The sequence below is a fragment of the Acipenser ruthenus genome, chromosome 7, assembly GCF_902713425.1.
Source record: "Acipenser ruthenus chromosome 7, fAciRut3.2 maternal haplotype, whole genome shotgun sequence".
NCBI lineage: Eukaryota > Metazoa > Chordata > Actinopteri > Acipenseriformes > Acipenseridae > Acipenser > Acipenser ruthenus.
The window spans coordinates 57,670,845-57,691,964 of NC_081195.1; the positions used below are offsets into that span (position 1 = coordinate 57,670,845).

General features: G+C 38.4%; 1 protein-coding gene across 1 annotated transcript in view; it reads right to left on the bottom strand.

The window, feature by feature from the left end:
• Positions 1-637: 637 nt before the first annotated feature.
• The window catches only part of LOC117414951 (endosome/lysosome-associated apoptosis and autophagy regulator family member 2-like), a 30,662-nt gene continuing 10,179 nt past the window's right edge, over positions 638-21,120 (bottom strand). The window contains exons 3-22 of the mRNA XM_034024813.3: positions 17,534-17,723; positions 16,571-16,718; positions 16,146-16,232; positions 14,221-14,326; positions 13,724-13,876; positions 13,073-13,161; positions 12,437-12,617; positions 11,771-11,899; positions 10,333-10,423; positions 10,138-10,240; positions 9,242-9,379; positions 7,934-8,197; positions 7,492-7,665; positions 6,477-6,666; positions 5,940-6,036; positions 5,718-5,819; positions 4,973-5,099; positions 4,515-4,693; positions 2,142-2,304; positions 638-1,597 (exon numbers count right to left, since the gene is read on the bottom strand). Of these exons, the coding sequence (XP_033880704.2) occupies positions 1,538-1,597; positions 2,142-2,304; positions 4,515-4,693; positions 4,973-5,099; positions 5,718-5,819; positions 5,940-6,036; positions 6,477-6,666; positions 7,492-7,665; positions 7,934-8,197; positions 9,242-9,379; positions 10,138-10,240; positions 10,333-10,423; positions 11,771-11,899; positions 12,437-12,617; positions 13,073-13,161; positions 13,724-13,876; positions 14,221-14,326; positions 16,146-16,232; positions 16,571-16,718; positions 17,534-17,723 (2,771 nt within the window). The 3' untranslated portion in view covers positions 638-1,537. The remainder of the gene's footprint in view (positions 1,598-2,141; positions 2,305-4,514; positions 4,694-4,972; positions 5,100-5,717; positions 5,820-5,939; positions 6,037-6,476; positions 6,667-7,491; positions 7,666-7,933; positions 8,198-9,241; positions 9,380-10,137; positions 10,241-10,332; positions 10,424-11,770; positions 11,900-12,436; positions 12,618-13,072; positions 13,162-13,723; positions 13,877-14,220; positions 14,327-16,145; positions 16,233-16,570; positions 16,719-17,533; positions 17,724-21,120) is intronic.

Genomic DNA, 21,120 nt, shown 5'->3' on the forward strand with positions numbered 1-21,120 from the left:
AACGAAACATACACCAATAATAATGGATAATTTGATATTTTATATATATATATATATATATATATATATATATATATATATATATACACACATACATACACAGTATATGTATTACACACACACACACGTATTCTATTAACAATTCATTTTTACAACTCAGCAAAAAATATTCACCACAATACAAAATATATAAAAAGTATATTCACATGAAGAGCCATATCAGCATACAAGATAGCTTTAGAAACCACTTTCCCTCTTTCTATTGCTTTCCAGTTTAGGAATAAAATCAAAAGGGTATTTTTGTAACCATATACCTTTTAGTATTTGTAATAATTTATTTCCCTAAGCACACACGTTTCACATAGGTTTCTTATCCCAAATAAAAATATATACAATTACAATAAAGAAAAGAGCCCCATGTGCCGACATACTATAGAACAGGAAGCAGTGCATCATGTCATCTCAAGCCCCCCAATACATTTTTTTATGTCAACACTTTTCTTTTTCCTGTAATTTGGCTAATCAGTTTGTGTACTGCTCATTCATATAGCTCCCTGAGGGTACAACCTACAAGGCTGAATTCTCAGTTCCCAAAATGTAATATTTACATTTCCCAGGAAAATAATGTTTATCTGGGGGGGGGGGGGGGGGGTGATGGGCACTTAAAAGACCCTGCTAGTGTTATGCTGTACTTAAATGTACCACATTAACTTAAATATCTACTTGGTTTTACTGAAAAAAATATCAATAAGGAGTACAGTGTGTACTGTTGACTCAAATATATCAGTATCGTAATTTCAAATTATATGAACACGTTTAGAATAACTAGTAAAAAATGAAAACAAAATGTTTTTTTGGTTTTCATTTTTTTTTTTAGGGAATATCTTAGTGCAAGACATAACATGAAAACGGTGCTTTTGTATCAGAGATGAGTGAACACAAAATTTATGCAGTAAGAATACATCTTACACAATACATTGAGCAATCCTGATACAAATATAAGGGACTATTGCGGGGAAGAAGCGAAGCATGGCTCCATTCTCAACCACCACCAGGGATGAGCGTCTGTAGTGAAGCCAAGAGGAGAGGCGCGTACAGAGCTGCTGACTACTGGACTAAGAAGCCCATCTTTCAGACAGACTACTGCAGAACAGCTAAAACCAGGCATAATCTCACATGAAAGAGAAATAATGAGAAACATGTAAATCATTCTGCAGCCCTTTTGTCATGTTCACTGTAGCTGATATATTTATCTTAATAGTGAATTTTAATATATTAAACATCACTTTAGGAGGTCAAAGACTGAATTTACAGAACCAGCATTTGTTCCAATTTACTAGCAGACCATATAAAAGTAACCAATATGCAAACAAACATTAAAATTAGAGCAGTCAAATCTTGAATAACTTCACATCAAGGATCTCTTCCTGAGTTGAACTTATCACCAGACTGGCAACCATGTGTCCAAATCACATGGCAGGTGTGCAGGTGTTTCTTAATATTCAAAAACATCTTTTTTCCCCTTTGAAAAAAGTCTTCATATATTGTGGGATCTAGAGGACTTCAGTTGAAGAGATTCAAAAATGTCTCCGTTTCCCTAAAAAAGTGAATAGATTAGTTTATTCAAATCTGAGTCAAAACCAACAAAAACCCCACAATACAAGGCTAGAATGAATGTTTGTGCCCGCATCCCATTATTATTATTTTATATTTCAATTTTATAAATAAGAAATTTAAGAACGGATCAAAATCTGTTCTTGATCAGGAAGGGGTTGGGGATTTGTCATTTAATAGCATGCCACAAGCAATACTACTGCATCTTCTAAACACATATTTGTGTTGCCTTAAATCATATTGATGATTAAAATGTCTTGTTTAAAGAGAGAAATATGAAATCAGAAAAGTTAAAATTTGGGAAAACAAGGAAGAGCTTTGAGAATAAATAAGGAAAAAAAGATTGAACCAGCCCAGCATGGCAGATATTTTGCCTTGCAATGGAGTATTGACAGGTGAGATTATATATATATATATATATATATATATATATATATATATATATATATATATATATATATATATATAGTTTAGCATTCTTAGAAGGGGAAAAAAGTAATTAAACCTATTAATCTGTGACAATTTACCTTTGTGGCTATTGACTTTAGCTTTCCTAGTAAGGATGGCTTAGTGGAATAAACCACATCTTCTTCATTATCCTCCCCTTCCATTATAGCACAGCTGTCTGCAGCAGGAAGCTCACATTCTTTATTCGCAGTCATCACCAGTCTTGAATACTTGTATTCCAACCTGTGTTACAAACACAGCAATACAATTTTGGCTTCAAAACATTTCAAAATGAAAATCTCCTTTTGAATTAGCATTTCAACCTACTTTATGTTATGTAACTCTCACATATAAGCATTGCATAATATTTTTTGATCACATCATATTATCTCTCTCTCTCTCTCTCTCTCTCTCTATATATATATATATATATATATATATATATATACAGTACTGTGCAAAAGTTTTAGGCAAGTGTGAAAAAATGCTGTAAAGTAAGAATGCTTTCAAAAATAGACATGTTAATAGTTTATATTTATCAATTAACAAAATGCAAAGTGAGTGAACAGAAGAAAAATCTACATCAAATCAATATTTGGTGTGACCACCCTTTGCCTTCAAAACAGCATCAATTCTTCTAGGTACACTTGCACACAGTTTTTCAAGGAACTAGGCAGGTAGGTTGGCCCAAACATCTTGGAGAACTAACCACAGTTCTTCTGTGGATTTAGGCAGCCTCAGTTGCTTCTCTCTCTTCATGTAATCCCAGACAGACTTGATGATGTTGAGATCAGGGCTCTGTGGGGGCCATACCATCACTTCCAGGACTCCTTGTTCTTCTTTACGCTGAAGATAGTTCTTAATGACTTTCGCTGTATGTTTGGGGTCGTTGTCATGCTGCAGAATAAATTTGGGGCCAATCAGATGCCTCCCTGATGGTATTGCATGATGGATAAGTATCTGCCTGTACTTCTCAGCATTGAGGAGACCATTAATTCTGACCAAATCCCCAACTCCATTTGCAGAAATGCAGCCCCAAACTTGCAAGGAACCTCCACCATGCTTCACTGTTGCCTGCAGACACTCATTCGTGTACCGCTCTCCAGCCCTTCGGCGAACAAACTGCCTTCTGCTACAGCCAAATATTTCAAATTTTGACTCATCAGTCCAGAGCACCTGCTGCCATTTTTCTGCACCCCAGTTCCTGTGTTTTCGTGCATAGTTGAGTCGCTTGGCCTTGTTTCCACGTCGGAGGCGTGGCTTTTTGGCCGCAAGTCTTCCATGAAGGCCACTTCTGACCAGACTTCTCCGGACAGTAGATGGGTGTACCAGGGTCCCACTGTTTTCTGCCAATTCTGAGCTGATGGCACTGCTGGACATCTTCCGATTGCGAAGGGAAGTAAGCATGATGTGTCTTTCATCTGCTGCAGTAAGTTTCCTTGGCCGACCACTGCGTCTACGGTCCTCAACGTTGCCCGTTTCTTTGTGCCTTTGTGCCCTGTCTGCCTTGAAATTTCTGCCTGGGAGAGACCTTGCTGATGCAGTATAACTACCTTGTGTCTTGTTGCTGTGCTCAGTCTTGCCATGGTGTATGACTTTTGACAGTAAACTGTCATCAGCAACCTCACCTTGTTAGCTGAGTTTGGCTGTTCCTCACCCAGTTTTATTCCTCTACACAGCTGTTTCTGTTTCAGTTAATGATTGTGTTTCAACCTACATATTGAATTGATGATTAGCACCTGTTTGGTATAATTGTTTAATCATATACCTGACTATATGCCTACAAAATCCCTGACTTTGTGCAAGTGTACCTAGAAGAATTGATGCTGTTTTGAAGGCAAAGGGTGGTCACACCATATATGGATTTGATTTAGATTTTTCTTCTGTTCACTCACTTTGCATTTAGTTAATTGATAAATGTAATCTATTAACATGTCTATTTTTGAAAGCATTCTTACTTTACAGCATTTTTTCACACCTGCCTAAAACTTTTGCACAGTACTGTATATATATATATATATATATATATATATATATATATATATATATTTGGTCTAGGAGATCTGCTTGTCTCAAATAAATGATGTAAATCACTACCATTCAAAATAGTACATTCCTTTTCTTCAAAGCACAATAAAAAAAAAATGTTAAGAATGACAGTAGACACAGTTAATGAAAAGTGATTATGAAATACGCTGGTTTGTTTACTCTAAAGTGGATTGCAATATAAGTCTTCAAATGGGTACGGCCTCACAAGCAGGTCAATTGATTAAAAAAAAAAATTATAGGTCACTAAAAAGACCAGATAAAAAATGATGTTCTTTATACATTTTACATGCAACTGAGCAGAGCAACTAACGTTTGACCTCCTGGACTTTTGTTTAGAAACCCTAAACTAGTGTTTTTTTTAGGAAGATATTCTCCAAACAAAGACATCCCAATATGTAACTTACTTCTTGTTTTTCTTCCAGAAGTAACAGGTGAGGGAAATCAGTAGCACAGCAGTGAATGCTCCAATCCCAGCACCCACTTTTAACCAGAAATCGATAGCCTCACAAACAGAGCTCTTTCTTTCTGGGAGGCTGACACCTTTAGTGCAGAGTTTTGGCTCATTCCAAACATACAACGTGTCCTTAAAACAGAACGCAAAATGTGTAAGCAAGCATGTGTCATACCGCTGAAATCCAGGGATGGATAAGACTCCCATTGCATAGCAGAGACATTCCACTTTCTAGTGGGAGCTTGTTTAGGCCTGTATGGATTCTCTTGTTAAGCACAGGTATGACTAATTAAGCTCACAGTAAAACCTGAAACAGTTCAAACTGCTATTCCACTAAAATCTTACTTCCGTTAAATGTAAAATTAATATAAAATAATTGTAAAATAAAATTAACAAAATCTATGCAGGTACCTGGATTCCGTTTCTGCACGCTCCCTCTATTTCATGGTAGTCCATTTCTGTACACAGTGGACAGGCTTCTGCACTTTCCCACATAAAGTTGAAAGCACAGCCATCGCAGGTTCCTGCTGGGCATTTGCTGACAGACACAAAAAGAGAAATAACTATAAAGCAATTGCTGGAAATGATTATGGTAGCTAGACCCCAAGGAACGGGGATAGTGATGTTAGAGCTCATGCACATGTTACCTGGAATTGCATTCAATGCTGCAGGCTCTTATTTTATTGCCATGAGACCAAATCTCATTCTAACCCGTTATCAGCAACACCTATTTAAGCATTCATAACTGGTAAAATGTCACCTGCATTTTTCTTTTGCAATGGAACAATTCCATAACACTTATAATAATGTATCTGACAACTTCCCTTCTGTATGATGGACTTATTGACCTATTTACAAAGTATTGGTTGCTGCCAAATCAGCCCCCTACAACAGTACAATAAGAACCACAGGGGCCAAGACAGAACCGGATTGTGAAGCATTTCATGGTTATTTTTTTGTTTGATATTTTTCCTTTTTAAAAGCAATTGGAAGGAGCACCGTACCACAGTCTATCCTTCTACCAAGTAATAAAGTGGAATAGTTGTATGCCTTTGTCTTATGTAGGTACCCACTTCAATTCAGCCACTAAGATTTCAGTTTACAAAAGCTCCCTTATTTTGAAAACTCAGTGTTGACAGGTCTGAAGAACTAATACCTTGGTACTGTAAGTTCTCCTGGGTAAGTCTTCTCTGGGTTACAGCGCAATGATATGACAGAAGTGCGGCCTGGGTCACAGGAGGAGGTGGCTTGAGGAGACCTGGGGAGAAAGAGAAGTCAGAGCTGCAGACATGGTCCAGTCATAAAAATAAAACCTTTTTCTGATAGAGCCATGCTTAAAACCACCAAATACACTGTTACAGCAATGTGCTTCACTTACCTATAAAAGAAATGGACATCTGGTATTTTTTTGGATGCGTCAGGGAACAGATCAGGTTTGGCAGTGATGCCATCAAGAGTGGTGTCAGTGGTGGCCCCTGCAAATGAAATTTACAACGTTTTACAAGCCACATACAGTACCTATACTTAAAATGGGTAGATTGTTAATTCTGAAACAATTTATGAATATTAATAACAGTTTTAGGATAGTCAGAACTGTTAAACATCAGCGAAAGACTGTATATATATAGGGATACACATGTACATTTCTTTTCTAGCAACAGGATATTTAATGTTATTTTGTCTACTCGTAGTGTTGATTGATGCACTCAGAACTAGTAATAGAACAGCCACTTTAACCACTAGGGGTGTCAGGAAAGAAAATGATTAATGGATGAACCAAGCACAAGATTTTCTCTAATATGAATTCAAAACCTAATTTTAGAGGTGAGGGTGTTGGGACTCACTGAATAATAAATGCTGTAAAGTATTGAAATAAACCCTGTACTGTGGTCAGGCTCAAAATAATTGTCCTCACCTATGAATATATCAGCAAGGCTGATGGACTGAGAAGATAGGGCAGTCCTGAATCCCCTCCCATCTGATGGTATGATCGTTGATTGGCAGATGAAGGTTTCCACAATGTTAGTATCCTCATTTGATTCATTCTGTAGATCCTTTACTGCCATATCTGTTACATTGTCTGTACAAACAGCCTTCCTTTTCCCCTAAAAATAATACATCTTCATAAAAACTGTACCTAAAACAATCACCAGATCTGAAATAAAATGACTCAAACATGTAAAGTATAGGTTTGTAAACGGTCTCAGTTTTTTTTTTTTGGTTTGTTTTAGAATTTTGTTTTGTTTAGAATTTTTCCTTTCAGAAAAAAAAAAATTGCTAATGACAATTTGGAGTAAATTGCTTTTAGAATGTGATCTTATTAATTTCAGACCAGTACATACCACAACCTTTATTTTTAGAAATATGGGGCGTACCTAAAGTTAATAAATAGTTAAGAGCAACCGAATGCCTAAAATCCCTGAATAACACGACCACAGTGTAATAACGTCATTTGCATACCCTGGAGTCCTTGGCTAGTAACCTCTAATACCTACTACCCAGTCATTGTCTTAAACAACTTGACTTCAATAAAAGCCTCTTTCTATCCATCTTAAGGTCATCATGGGCCCATAGAACAGAACAGCCTTGTGCGGATATAACTGGAAATGAATACATCCAAAGCCTCCTATTAGCATGGTATAAAGCATTTCTGAGACGAATCAGTCACTGAACATTTTCACTAAGTTTGTGGGCATCGATTACAAACATCCTCCGACAGTAAACAATAGAACTTCATGGTGTGCCTTTGTCTATTCTCAAAATGTTTCATTGTAGGCCGCCTCAGTTTATCAAGTAGCTGAGACACTTAAAGTTGATCTTCAACACTTGTACATTCATGCTTGTGAAAGAGTGCAGCAGTTACACTTGGGCAGAGATTGTTTTTCTTTTATTGAATGATTCACACAAGGGGGGCATAACGTGAGCCTTACCTCATGCCCACACAAGCTTATGTTGAAGAAATGGTAATATTTAGTTCCTCTGGATGTGAAGCTTGGTCCATTCATTATTGATCCCACAGGGCTCAGCTGACTAAAATCATATGACAAGGTCTGATTTTCACTGGTGTGGCTGAAGATGCAGTCACTGAAGCAAAACGAGTGGTCCTGGGGGAAAAAAATAAATTAGGAATACATCAACCGTGAGCTACATTTGGTGAGCTTTACTTAGTAGTAAAGCCATTATTCTCTATAGAAGACCCAAAAGCACCAATAGAGTAACAAAAAACCAACCATGCAAACTGCAATATTCCTTTTCCACTTGGTGAAGCTGTTGGGGGCTTTTGGTGTAAAATGGTCTCCTTCATATAAAGAACATGGGCAGTAAGATACAATAAAATGACTTCAAGTTTAACCGGATGGACACTTAACATACCTTATTGCTTCTGCTTCCAGGCCCACAGGGGATACAGGCCTCCTTGCCAGAAAGCTGATGTACAGAGAGGTAAGTGTTGGCTGGGCACTCTTTACACTGGTTGCTGTCCTTATCAATGTAGTTGCCAGGTGGGCAGGGCACGCAGGATGATCCAGACTGCTGGGGTCCGAGGGCACAGGCATCGCAGGAAGAGGCAACTCCACCCAGGACATTCGATACAGTTATGGAGTATATCTTCACTATGTCATTAACAAACCTTCTCGTCTGAAATAGTAAGGAAAATGAAAGTGAACACTGGGGTTAAATTATGGGGAAAACTGGAGCGACAACCATAATACTTATGTTACTCAAACAGAATAAATCATGATTATAAAACGAAAGTTAAAGCACTTTTAATAGAATCAGGAAAAATTACTCAAGAACATTTACAGGTAGTTTCAGAGACTAGGATTAGCACCAATCCTGCACTACTTTAAAAGTACTTAATGAGTAAGTAGCTGAGTTTAAAAAAATACAGCTTTACATGTCCCCAGGTGTTGCTACAACTATTTAAAATAACAATGAAAAGAAATTACAGGTACGTAAACATCTTGACAACTTTCTACACTTATAACTTTAAAAGCTCTTTTCAAATGGCCGCTCTAGTGCACAGATATTTAAACAGTTGTATCAACACGAGGGGACGTATAAGGCTATATATTGCGGAACCCTGTTTTAAAGTAACGCTAGGTCCAGGATTAGTGCCAACCAGGGTCTGTGAAACCAGTTACTACACGTGGTCTTCACTTTGCTTAAGCTGCAGCAACTGTAAGTGATTTATATTCGTGGGTGTGGCAGGATAGCATCAGGAATGAGACTCAGAGACAAGAAAAGCTGCAGTTTAAGCACTGTTTATTAAAGAAACACAAATAAAACTGGAACAAAAACAGGGCACAAGGCCCAAAATAAGAGATTTAAACTAAACAATACTGACCGCAAACACTAATGTCAGGCTGGGCATTCGCCTTCACTGGCAAGCACAAAATACAGAGTACGCACACGACTACCTACTCTCTCTCCCAGCCAAATTTTTTCTCCTCCCTTAAATGCATGTGGCCACTCCCCAATTAGCACTCTATTACCTAATTGGGGAATGGCCACACCTGTGACTGCTGGCAGGGACAGACTGAACCCCACTCCTGCCAAACTTACATTTCCACACACACACTATTTACATTAAGGGCTTTGCCCTGCCACAGTGGGTTTAAAATGGTATTGTAAGAATCTGAAGTCCATCGATTGAAATACTTTAAATGGATTTGCACTTACCTCTTGTACCTGGTTTGTCCTCTGGAATGCCCAGGTGAAAGAAACAGATGCATTTTTTGTCATAATGTGAGTGTACGACTGTTTTTCTTTGGTCCCTTCCCATGATTCCACCACACTGGTGCTCTTTCTGTTCACATCCTGGGGAAAAAAAAGCAGATGAAAGATTTATAAAAAATAAAACAATTAGTACTGTATACACTATTTAACTAAAACAGTTTAGACCCAGTGTTTAAAATGTGCTTCCTTTTGTAGATATCATATCTTTATATGGTGGATCCCTTTATCTCTTGGCTACTTCTGTGAATGCAAAATACTGTCAGAAAAATCTTGGGATTTGAACCAATACCTTCTAGAGAGATGAATACCTGTATATGTATGAATACCTATAAATGTATTCTTTGTATATTGAATGCTTTTTCAATAACTCACCTGCTGGTCTACATCATACTGTACAGTTCTACAGTGCTTTCTAAAAATAAATCTAAATTTCTTTACTACTGCTGTATTGCCACTGCTAAGAGTCAAATACATGACAGTAACATTTTTATCAAGTAGAACTTCTAAAAATGACTGCATTTACCACCTGAGACTCTAATTTATCAGCAGCAGTTAAGTAATACCCCAGTGGCCAATCAGTAATATCAAAGTAGTGCTACTGGGTACTAAAGCACACCGCTTATTTTGGACTACTCTTAAGTGGCAGTAGTACTTAGTAGGTAGAACAAACACTGTAAACCACTGCCGACACTGAAGCAAACTATTGACCTGTTGCTTGCATTAGTTGGTATAATGAGGTCATTGCATCAATATCATTTTTAATTTTACAACACCCAAGTTTATTCTACTTGTGAGAAGTAAATAAACATGCATGTTTCAGATGACATTGCTGTACTTACCATCATGAAATAGAGCTCACAGTCTACAGAACAGATGGTCTCAAAAACAAAGGTAATCCGACCAACTTCATTGCCAGAAGCCCCTGTCAGTGAAGTTGGAGGTCTAATACATGGAACAAAGAAAAATGTTGCACTTTAGATTTTTTACCAGATAAAGCAGAGGATAACATTGATTCTTCCACAAAGCAGCCTTACTTAAAACCAGGGACTTGAAGGTTTAGAATGAGGTAGTCATTGTCAGAGCCACCTGATCCACTATGGATGTGATCCCCTGCTACTCCCCAGCCTAAGAAATAAAACAGAAAAAATAAAAAGCACTCAATAGTAGTTTAATACTTGATAATACAAATAGTAATATTAGGTGCAATTTACACTGAAAACAAACAAAAAACGAAATTGGGACTTAGGATGCTGCAAACTGCACTACCAATGTGACCAAACACTGCCCTCTAGCACCTTTAAGTGATAGTTATGCTGTGGTTTAATTATGTGGACATCAAATCATAAAGAATCATGCTAATTGTATGTATGTGCCTAAAGGTCCCAAGCTGAATTTACTTTAGCAGCAACAGTTAAAAGTCTCTATAACTGATTGTCAAGCCATTCAGCTCACATTCAGTATTTTACAATGTGCTATTTTTTGACAGGATGAGGCCAATTGGGAACAATCAAGCTTCATCTAAGACATGTTGTGCTATATCGTTATTGCTGATGTGCCCAGAGGGCATGACTTATTTTTAAACAAATTGTAAGAACTTCAGTAGCATGCTGAACCCCTAAGGTGCACATTTTAATCTAAAGTGCTCTTTTCCTGCTGCTGTGCATAATCCATTATTGCAAGTAAATGAACATATCCAAGCATGCCAAAACACTGTCAGGCCTGCCCACATATATTCAAGCCCTGTAATTCCAATTTCTATATTCTGTCCTTCTCTTCCTCCTACAGCAAAACATGTAAAGGGATACAAAATTGTACGGCAGCAACTTTAAGAAAGAAATTCAACTTGAGGTGCCCCAAATGGCTCACCTAGTAAAAGCACTACCACGGGGTACTTCACAGGAATGTTATTTAAAGTACTGTACGTGCCAAATCGCCCACACTACATTGCCTTTGCATGCCCAAGGGTTACATTTGAGAAAATATATATTTATATATATATATATATATATATATATTTTATTACACAAAATCGGCAAGAGATCACATCATGTTGATTCAGCGACCCCTACTGGTCATGCACTTGATGGGTCCGAGAGGAGACTTTCCAGGCAATATCCATTACTTTAGGTTTGGTACGTGAAAATAGACGATTGGCTAAGAGCAAGAATGAAGGCTGTCTGTCTTCAGTCCCCCTGATTGGTTAATGGATTACAGTGATGAGATGACATTTAAATAAGCCAGTTCAAATTGGTTAGAAACAGGTAAAAAAAATACACACACACACACACACATTATATATATATATATATATATATATATATATATATATATATATATATATATATATATATATAGTAAAATAAGTAATTTTACATGAATTTCAAGCAGTGAATATATTAGCACTAGCAGTCGCTGTGTTTGAACATAAATGTAATGGCATGGAGTGTAGCTCATTTGGAAGACTGCACTCACCATTCATTCCATCACATTTAGTGTTGCCGACATTGAAGCAGGAAGTCTTCATGTTAGCAGGCAAAACATTCCACCACTTGAACTCGTAACCTAGCGCTGGTTCTGTTCCAGCAGGGCAGGTCTTGCATTCTTGAAAGGAGGCAAAGTAAATACACTGACATACACAGCAAGATAATTAACCACTTCAGCTCCAGGACATACGCAGGCACGTCAAGACAGAGCACTTGCAGTACCTGCATATGTCAAGGTTTGCCGTTTTTTCTATGGCGGTTCTTTCAGCCTGGTCTGTCAGTGTGCACACTGTATAGTTGTAGAATGTTTCTTTTGCAGTAAGGGGGGTAGGGGGTGGCGTGATATAGTAATAATGTGCATTTTATTGTTTAGAGCAAGTTTTTTTATTCATCATAAATCTTTTTTTCCTATTTTCTTCAGAAATCTTATCATTGATTTGTTTTACTTTCCATCTAATAGTATTATAGCAATTGCAGGGATAAAACATCTAGAACATCTAGAAATTTCTTTAGCCACAAGTTTTATTTTGTGTTTTTTTATATCAGAACATTTAAAAAAAAAGTATTAAAAGCTTTGCTGAAGACTAAAGACTAGATCCAGCCTTGGCAGACGCCTGTATACTTAATGCACTGATTAAGGTGTAGGGTTGCATACCTGTCATTCCATCTGAGTATGTCCCAGGTGGGCAGGGAGTGCAGGTGGCCATGTCATTGTTAAAGAATCCCGGGTTACATGGCGGGCAAGCTTTCTTCTCCCCAGAGGGAGGGAGCTTCACTGCATTCTGTACATCATCTCTGCAGATCTTGGGTTCTATCCACTTGTACATGATCTGGGTCTTAAAAAAAAATGGAATAACTAACGTATTGTTGTAATGTATGATGTTTAGATTCAGTTTGTATCATTGTTTCTTTACTCAGAGCAAATGTGGTACTTCTTACATCCTCTAGTGGCTGACTGGGGTTCTATGGATGACATTTACTAAAATGTTAGGTGATCAATTAAACAGAAAATGAAACAAGGTTAATTTAAATAAAAAGAACAATGCATTAGTAGGGTTGGACAATATTAAAAATGTTCAATTATCATCTAAACCTTTAATCATTTTTAACTTCACGAAAAGAGCAACATCACGTCCATATAAAAGTTATAATAATACCTGTAAGATGTATTGGACTGTGCTGTGCTGCATCCTATCTTCACAGATCACTGCTTCCAGCAACTCCAATCTATCCTAAAGCTTGGTGGTATGTTTACATTTCTCGAATATTTGTATTTGTGATCGGATCTTACCTTTCCATCCTTATCACAAGGTGTATGAATCTGGAAATAATCTTTGACTGTACACACGGGTCTTTCCGTGCAACCTGCTGATCCCTCTTCTAAAGAATGCAAATAAAAATTACAATTAAAAATTGTATAAATGTTTTGATCATTTACTAAAAGATGATCAGTATAACAGTGGGGAAAAAAATATCAAAAAGACAAAACTGTATAAAAAGTTTCATATATTCTTACTTCTCAGGTGTCATGCCTTTATTTAGGATAATATAACACAAATTGACTTCTATTCACCTGTAAATAAGCTCAAAGCAATGATGTTCCTATGTAGTTGTCAAGCAGAATACTACTACTGGTACAAATAAAACACAGTTCATTATTGCATCAACCAGAGGAACTGGTAACACTTTTGACCCAAAGCAGAACTAGAACTTGGAGATTTCCTGCACTGATTACTGGTTGCTCAACAGGTACTGACTTTGGGAGTGTCTGCAGATTTACTGAAAAGTTTATGAATATGGCCCTGAGTATGTATCAAATATGAATGCCATTGAAACAAATGACAGCTCGTATTCACACGGTCTCTTTTAACCATAATAGTCTGCTCCTGAGAAAAAAAAATATATACTGTATATATTACAAAAATGTTTTCTGGAACCTCACCTGCATACACTAGATTATCATTACACTGTGTACATGAGCTCGCCCCTTTCCCAGAGAAGGTGTTCCGAGGACAAACCTCACAAGACTTCGAGCCAGGCATTTTACTGTAGGTGCCGGGTTTGCATGGAAAACACTCCGATGTGTAAGCAACTCCTGAAAAAGAATGAGAATCATCAGAAAACAAGAACAAATTGCACTGGCTAATGCCACCATGTGCCTTTAGAGCTTGGAACATTTTTATAAAGATTGTAATTTTGTTTTCTAAAAAATATTTCACAATTAATGACAATAACTAATGCCAACTCAAATGATTGCTTGTTTATGAAGAATCAATGTATGAAATGCTTAACAAATACATTAATAGGTCTTCTAAAACTGGATGTTTAAATCAGGGAGCCAGATTCAATAGATCCAAAGTTTAATAAAGGCATGCCTATGCTATACTATAAATGCCAGGGTTAATAATGGCAGCTGTTAAATGCTCATTTGTTTATTACCTTCAATGTGTATATTCTTCAATAGGACTGGTTTCACTATTTTAGACCCAAGGAGGATTCCTGTAGTCCGCCAGTAAAGGATATTTGTGCCAGTCTTCAAGTTTACCTTTAGAAACAAAAGGTGTTCATTGAGGTTTATAAAAACATGCATAGATTTACATGTAGCGAAAAGTTGTGTTTAATTAAAAGCACAGCACACTTAATGCTATGGTGCACTACTATAGGTTGGGTGACCAGACGTCCTGGTTTTCCATCAAAGGGCCCAGTGTCCCAACATTTTGATCAAAAATCTTTAAAAAGGTTAAACCACTTCTACAATGTCAATAAACAGAGCCTGACACAGAGAGTAAAGAAAGAAAGAAATGCCAAAACATAAATGTATTTAATGATTAAAATGTATTTTAATTTATTATTAAACTCAATATAAAAGTATGCAATAAGAATAACACAATATGGCTATTTAAATTAATTAGCAACAAATTATACATCTAGGAGTGTACTGAAATTAGCTAGCTGCTTAAAAGAAAAAAAGGCTAAAATACTAAGCGTGAGAGGACGGCTATTTATATAACCATTAAAATAGCCTATATTTAAATATTTTAATGAGTCTTAACTATTTAAAAATGTGTCCCAGTTTTGAGCTTTGAAAATCTGGTCACCCTACTATAAGTTCATTCAGGCTCATGTCAAATATACATTTGTTGGTGCAAAACCCTTAAAACAAGCTTTAAAATGATACTAATGTTTTCCAAGGCCCTGTCCACACTACATAACAGTTTAATTAATCCAGCTCTAAGCGTCCACACTAAAGTACCGTTTCATGTTTATTCGGGCTTAATGCGTATAAACACAATTCAAATAGTTTAATTACAGCTCCTAGCAGTGCAATGGACTGTGGGATTAATATGACATTATCCCACCATGCACTGTACTTTATGCTCACAACCCGGCAAATATGGAGCCCGTGTCCACGGAAGACATAGCGCTTTTTAGCATGAACGTTATGGCTTTGTTTCTTAAAAACACAAGGTGCATTTTATCATAATGTGTATATTTCGTTTGGAAATCTGAAGTTCTCCTTGACCGATTCCATCGCTCCAGATATCAAATGTGCCTTTGTCAAAAGTTCAATAAAATATTTTTCGTAAATCTTGCACATGTTTTTTTTATTTTCAAATTGTTTTTTTTTCAGATAGTGGCAATTTGCAAATACCAGTATTCTCACACTAAGCTTCAATTAGTCAGCAGTCAAACAGTTAACAGCTACCACAGCATCAGAGAGACAGGGCGGGGTTCAGATACCTGTACAACAGTAGACCTTTGCGGGATACTTTGACCTTCAGGAAGTACTTCATGGGTTTATTTCCCGTCTGCTTCTCAATTATTTTGGTACATCAACAAGTACAAAATATAAATGCCTACATATAGGCTTTGCATATCATTTCCCTGCTCTTATAAACTGAAATATGACACCAAACAATGGATAATAATGCACAAAGGGTACGTTTTATTGATTTATTTCACTAGCGTCAATGTCTTTAGTTGGAAATAAAAGGGAAATCCATCTGACACCTCAACACTTAGGTTGAAGTGGCATGAATATATTTTTACACCAGTGAAGCACTAGAGGGCATGGTGAGACCTTGAATTGCCATCATTTTCCAGTGTAGAGTTGGTAGTATTTTAATTCTGGGCAACTCAGTTTCACACAAGATAAAACTATTGTACAATAGATAATATAGAAAAAGGCAGAGATGCAACAGACAGAAAAAAGGAATGATAATCCATACAGAGGAGTTTTATATGAATTTTATACGGTTAGATGTGCTGAATGTTATATTGTATAAGGTAACAATATACTTGCTGCGTAAAAATGTACGGTAATTACGAAAACAGTATATTAATTAGGGTACATGAAAACTTACAGTGTGAGTTTCCCATTCCCCATGGTCTGTAAGTTTTATCCATTTTTGATCAGATGTGTCCAGTTCTTGACATTGATCATTTTGAATCTATACCCAAAAGAAATGTTACGATTATTAATATTATTGAGGGACTATTTTTTTCCTGTACATATGATGATTCTGCAATACAATAATGCAATACTGTATTACCTGTATTTACCACTGTGGGCAAATTGCCCAATCCATAGTAAAGTGTGACTTGGGGAAATATCAGGCCCCATATGTTACTTTGTGGGTTTTAAAATTAATAATTTGAAACACAGAATCAAAGCACTGCTCAGCACTGACTATTTTTATCTTCAAATATAGCAACGTTATACTGCAGAGGGAAGCTCATACTCATACTTGTTAGGTAATAAAAAACAAATGTGAATATGAAAACTTACAAAGAACTCAAATAAAACATTGTTGTCCACATACTGATACGAAAAGGAGACGGAACCTTGCTTCTTGAGGTGTACCGCATAGATTAAGGACACGGTACAGTCATCTCGGTTAGACTCCAAATAATTTCCTTTGGGGACCCAGGTAGAGCTGCAGAAACAAAAGAAAGTGTTTTAGGCAAAAAGGTACAAAACACACACGCACACTCTTTGAATTTACAGATGCCTTGACCAGACTGCACCCAGCTACCTCCAGACCCTCATCTCTCCCTACACCCCCACTCGACCTCTCCGCTCTGCCTGCACTAGAAGACTGGCTCTACCTCCGAAACACTCCCCTGCCTCCAGAGCCAGCTCCTTCTCCACCCTTGCTCCGCAGTGGTGGAATGACCTTCCTACAGATGTCAGGACTGCCCAGTCCCTGACCACATTCCGGCGCCTCCTTAAGACTCACCTCTTCAAACAGCACCTGTAGAACTCCTCTGTTTGTATCCTGGGACACTATCACCCTTCATTTAAATGTGCTTTATTTTGCTCTTATCTGCCCCCTATTTTATGCATTTAATCCTGTACTTCAGAATACTGTAATCTGCCAAGTGTTTAACCTGTAGTATTTTGTATTAAATCACATCCTGATGTAACAATCACTATTTAATCATATCCTGATGTAACTATCACTATTATCTGCTGTATTATTGAATTGTGGTTTGTCACACTTGAACAAAAGTTATTGTATTTCTTGCTCTTATTGTATTACTTGTATTGTAACACTTGAAATGTATTTGCTTACGATTGTAAGTCGCCCTGGATAAGGGCGTCTGCTAAGAAATAAATAATAATAATAATATTTATAGTTTGCCTTAAAAGTAAATTGAAAATAAACCAAGAAGACTGCTTGTTCAATATAACATGCAGAGACTGGTTTATGTACTCATATACATGATTCAGGGAGTACTAAACACTCACTTGTCACAGGAGACTGTCTCTTCAGACCCAGGTCCATTGTCCATATAGGTTGCCAGATTGGTGAATCCAGGTGGCAGGTCATCCCACTCATCAAACCAGATGCCACTGCCCAGAGAATAGGTGCCAGCAGCACATGGTGTACACTGCTGGGTGGACATTTCCAAGAATTCACCCACTGCACAAGAGAATGCTGAGAGAAAATTTGCACAGTTAATATTTCAAGATAAGATATGTAGTGTTTAACACTAATTATTAAAATGACATTGAAACTGAATTTGTTTGGATGGCAGTTTCTACAAATGAATGTGCTGAAATTGAAGAATAAGGAGCAGTTTTGATTTAGGAAAATGTTTTTCATTTTAATTGGAGGCAGTGGCACAAGTTGGTAGGTATGTATTTCAAAAGACTAGGTTCTTAGAACATTTACTGGTCAGTGCAATCCAGATCTACGTATGTACTTTTCCAGTCTGTTATGAATATGACCCCATAACATCAAACACAGTGTAATAGTGTAGTTAATGCGAACTGTACTCTTTCAGAAGATTCCTTTGCTGAAAGCAACGTGTTCAGAAGACAAGCAGCTAGTATCTTCCAAGTCTCTATGTAACTTCCAAAATAGGAAGTCTGCATGATGGTGCAATTCTCTCCCCTTATCAGCACCCCTGGAAACACAACTATGTTAAAGCCTATTTTGGCACAGTGTCTGATGAGCTAGTGAGACCTGGCATGTTTAAAGGAAATAATTGTTTGCAACAGCCAGACAGCATCAAAACCATCATTTATCAGGAAAGGAAATACACAACTGCCAAAACAAATGAGGGGAGACAATAACGTGAATGTCACATAAGCAATGGGACTGGCAACAGCATGCAAATGCTGATGAGTTTTTATGATACAGCAAAGTCAAATACACAAATTAATACAATATTGTTTCTAAAATGTGTAACACTCAGTTTCTCCAAGTTATCATTATCGTTATACCAGCAAACTTGTACACTACTTATTATTATTATTATTATTATTATTTATTTCTTAGCAGACGCCCTTATCCAGGGCGACTTACAATCGTAAGCAAATACATTAAGTGTTACAATACAAGTAATACAATAAGAGCAAGAAATACAATAACTTTTGTTCAAGCAAAGTACAAGTGTGACAAACCACAATTCAATAATACAGCAGATAATAGTGATAGTTACATCAGGATATGATTAAATACAAAATACTACAGGTTAAACACTTGGCAGATTACAGTATTCTGAAGTACAGGATTAAATGCAGTAAAATAGGGGGCAGATAAGAGCAAAATAAAGCACATTTAAATGAAGGGTGATAGTGTCCCAGGATTTAAACAGAGGAGTTCTACAGGTGTTGTTTGAAGAGGTGAGTCTTAAGGAGGCACCGGAATGTGGTCAGGGACTGGGCAGTCCTGACATCTGTAGGAAGGTCATTCCACCACTGCGGAGCAAGGGTGGAGAAGGAGCGGGCTCTGGAGGCAGGGGAGCGTAGCGGAGGTAGAGCCAGTCTTCTAGTGCAGGCGGAGCGGAGAGGTCGAGTGGGGGTGTAGGGAGAGATGAGGGTCTGGAGGTAGCTGGGTGCAGTCTGGTCAAGGCATCTGTAGGCTAGTACAAGAGTCTTGAACTGGATGCGAGCGGTGATCGGGAGCCAGTGGAGTGAGCGGCGTAGTGGAGTAGCATGGGCGAAGCGAGGCAGAGAGAACACCAGGCGGGCAGCAGAGTTCTGGATGAGCTGGAGCGGACGGGTGGCGGACGCAGGGAGGCCAGCCAGGAGGGAGTTGCAGTAGTCTAGGCGGGAGAGTACCAGGGCCTGGACCAGGAGCTGGGTAGCGTAGTTGGTGAGGAAGGGTCGGATTCTTCGGATGTTGCTCAGGAAGAATCGGCAAGTGCGTGCCAGAGTGGAGATGTGCTGGGAATAAGAGAGGCAGGGGTTCAGGGTGACTCCGAGGTTCTTAGCGGAGGAAGAGGGAGAGAGTATGGTAGATTCCAGAGGAACAGAGATAGAGAGATCAGAGGAGGGGGAGGAGGAGGGAAAGAAAAGGAGGTCAGATTTAGAGAGGTTGAGTTTGAGGTGATGCGAGTGCATCCAGGAGGAAATAGCAGACAGACAGGTAGAGATACGGGAGGAGATGGTGGAGTCAGAGGTGGGGAAGGAGAGGAAAATCTGAGCATCATCAGCATAGAAATGGTATGAGAAACCATAGGCTGCGATGAGGGGGCCCAGGGAGCGGGTGTAGAGAGAGAATAGGAGAGGACCCAAGACTGACCCTTGGGGGACTCCAGTTAAGAGAGGGTGAGGTGTGGAGGTTACTCCACGCCAGGTTACCTGGTAAGTGCGGTTGGAGAGGTAGGAGGAGAACCAGGCCAGAGCAGTGCCAGAGATCCCCAGGTCAGCGAGAGATGATAGTAGAATAGAGTGATCAACAGTGTCAAAGGCAGCAGAGAGGTAGAGGAGAATTAGGACAGAGGAGAGAGAGGCAGCTCGGGCACACTTTAGTGAGTTGGTGACAGACAGGAGGGCGGTTTCAGTAGAGTGAGCAGAGCGGAAGCCAGATTGGAGAGGGTCAAGCAGAGAGTGGTTGGACAGGAAAGCAGAGAGCTGGCGGTGTACAGTCCGCTCGAGGGTTTTGGAGAGGAAGGGTAGGAGGGAGACAGGACGGTAGCTCTGGAGGGAGGTGGGGGCTTTTTTGAAGGCAGAGGGAAAGATACCAGAAAGTAGAGAGGTGTTGAGGAGGGAGGAGATGAAGGGGAGTAGAGCAGGAGCAGCAGCTTGAAAGAGGTGAGTGGGGAGGGGGTCCAAGGCACACGTGGTGGGTTTGTGACCCTGGAGCAGGGAGGAGAGGTCAGAGTGAGAGGGGCAAGAAGGTGGAGAAGGACACTTGTACACTTAAGCAGAGGGACGGGGGAAATCTTGTTAGCAAGTAGAGACCAGATCATTAAAGTTTGTTAAAGTTAATAGCTGTACATGTCAGTGAATAGTGGGTCTGAGAAACAGCTCTCTCAAAGTAAATGCTAACAGTTCTGGGCAAAGTGGGCAGCAAAGGGCAAACCCTACTTCCATGTTTCAAAATATTTAGCCTAAAATCTTAGAATATCCTCATGTATCTTCTGACTTCTGCCATATTCTGACATTTCTAGAGATGTTACCATGTCAACATTTTGTCACCGACTAATTCAGCTGTAAAAGCTCTCAGGCAACTATAAGCTCCACAAATGAAGACTAGCATAAATCATTTTCGGTAAGCTGCAAAACTGAACCTGATTTCCAACATCAGAAATAGAATGCAAGACCACAATGACAATGAAATATAGGAAAGATATATGAGCTATCCTGATAATCGCATTCTGTATTTAGCAGGTCCAGCTTTGCATGCGACAACCACTATGGGGCTAATGCCAGTAATAAAGCCAAAAAAAGAAATACATTCAAAGGGACTCTCAGCCCACTTCTCCTGCAGCACAGAGCTGGTCTAGATGTATTGACTTTGCCATCTTGTGTAGATCACCTACTGCCACAATCTGTCACTTTCACCAGTGCTTTTTTAACAAGATTCTGGAAATCTTTACCAC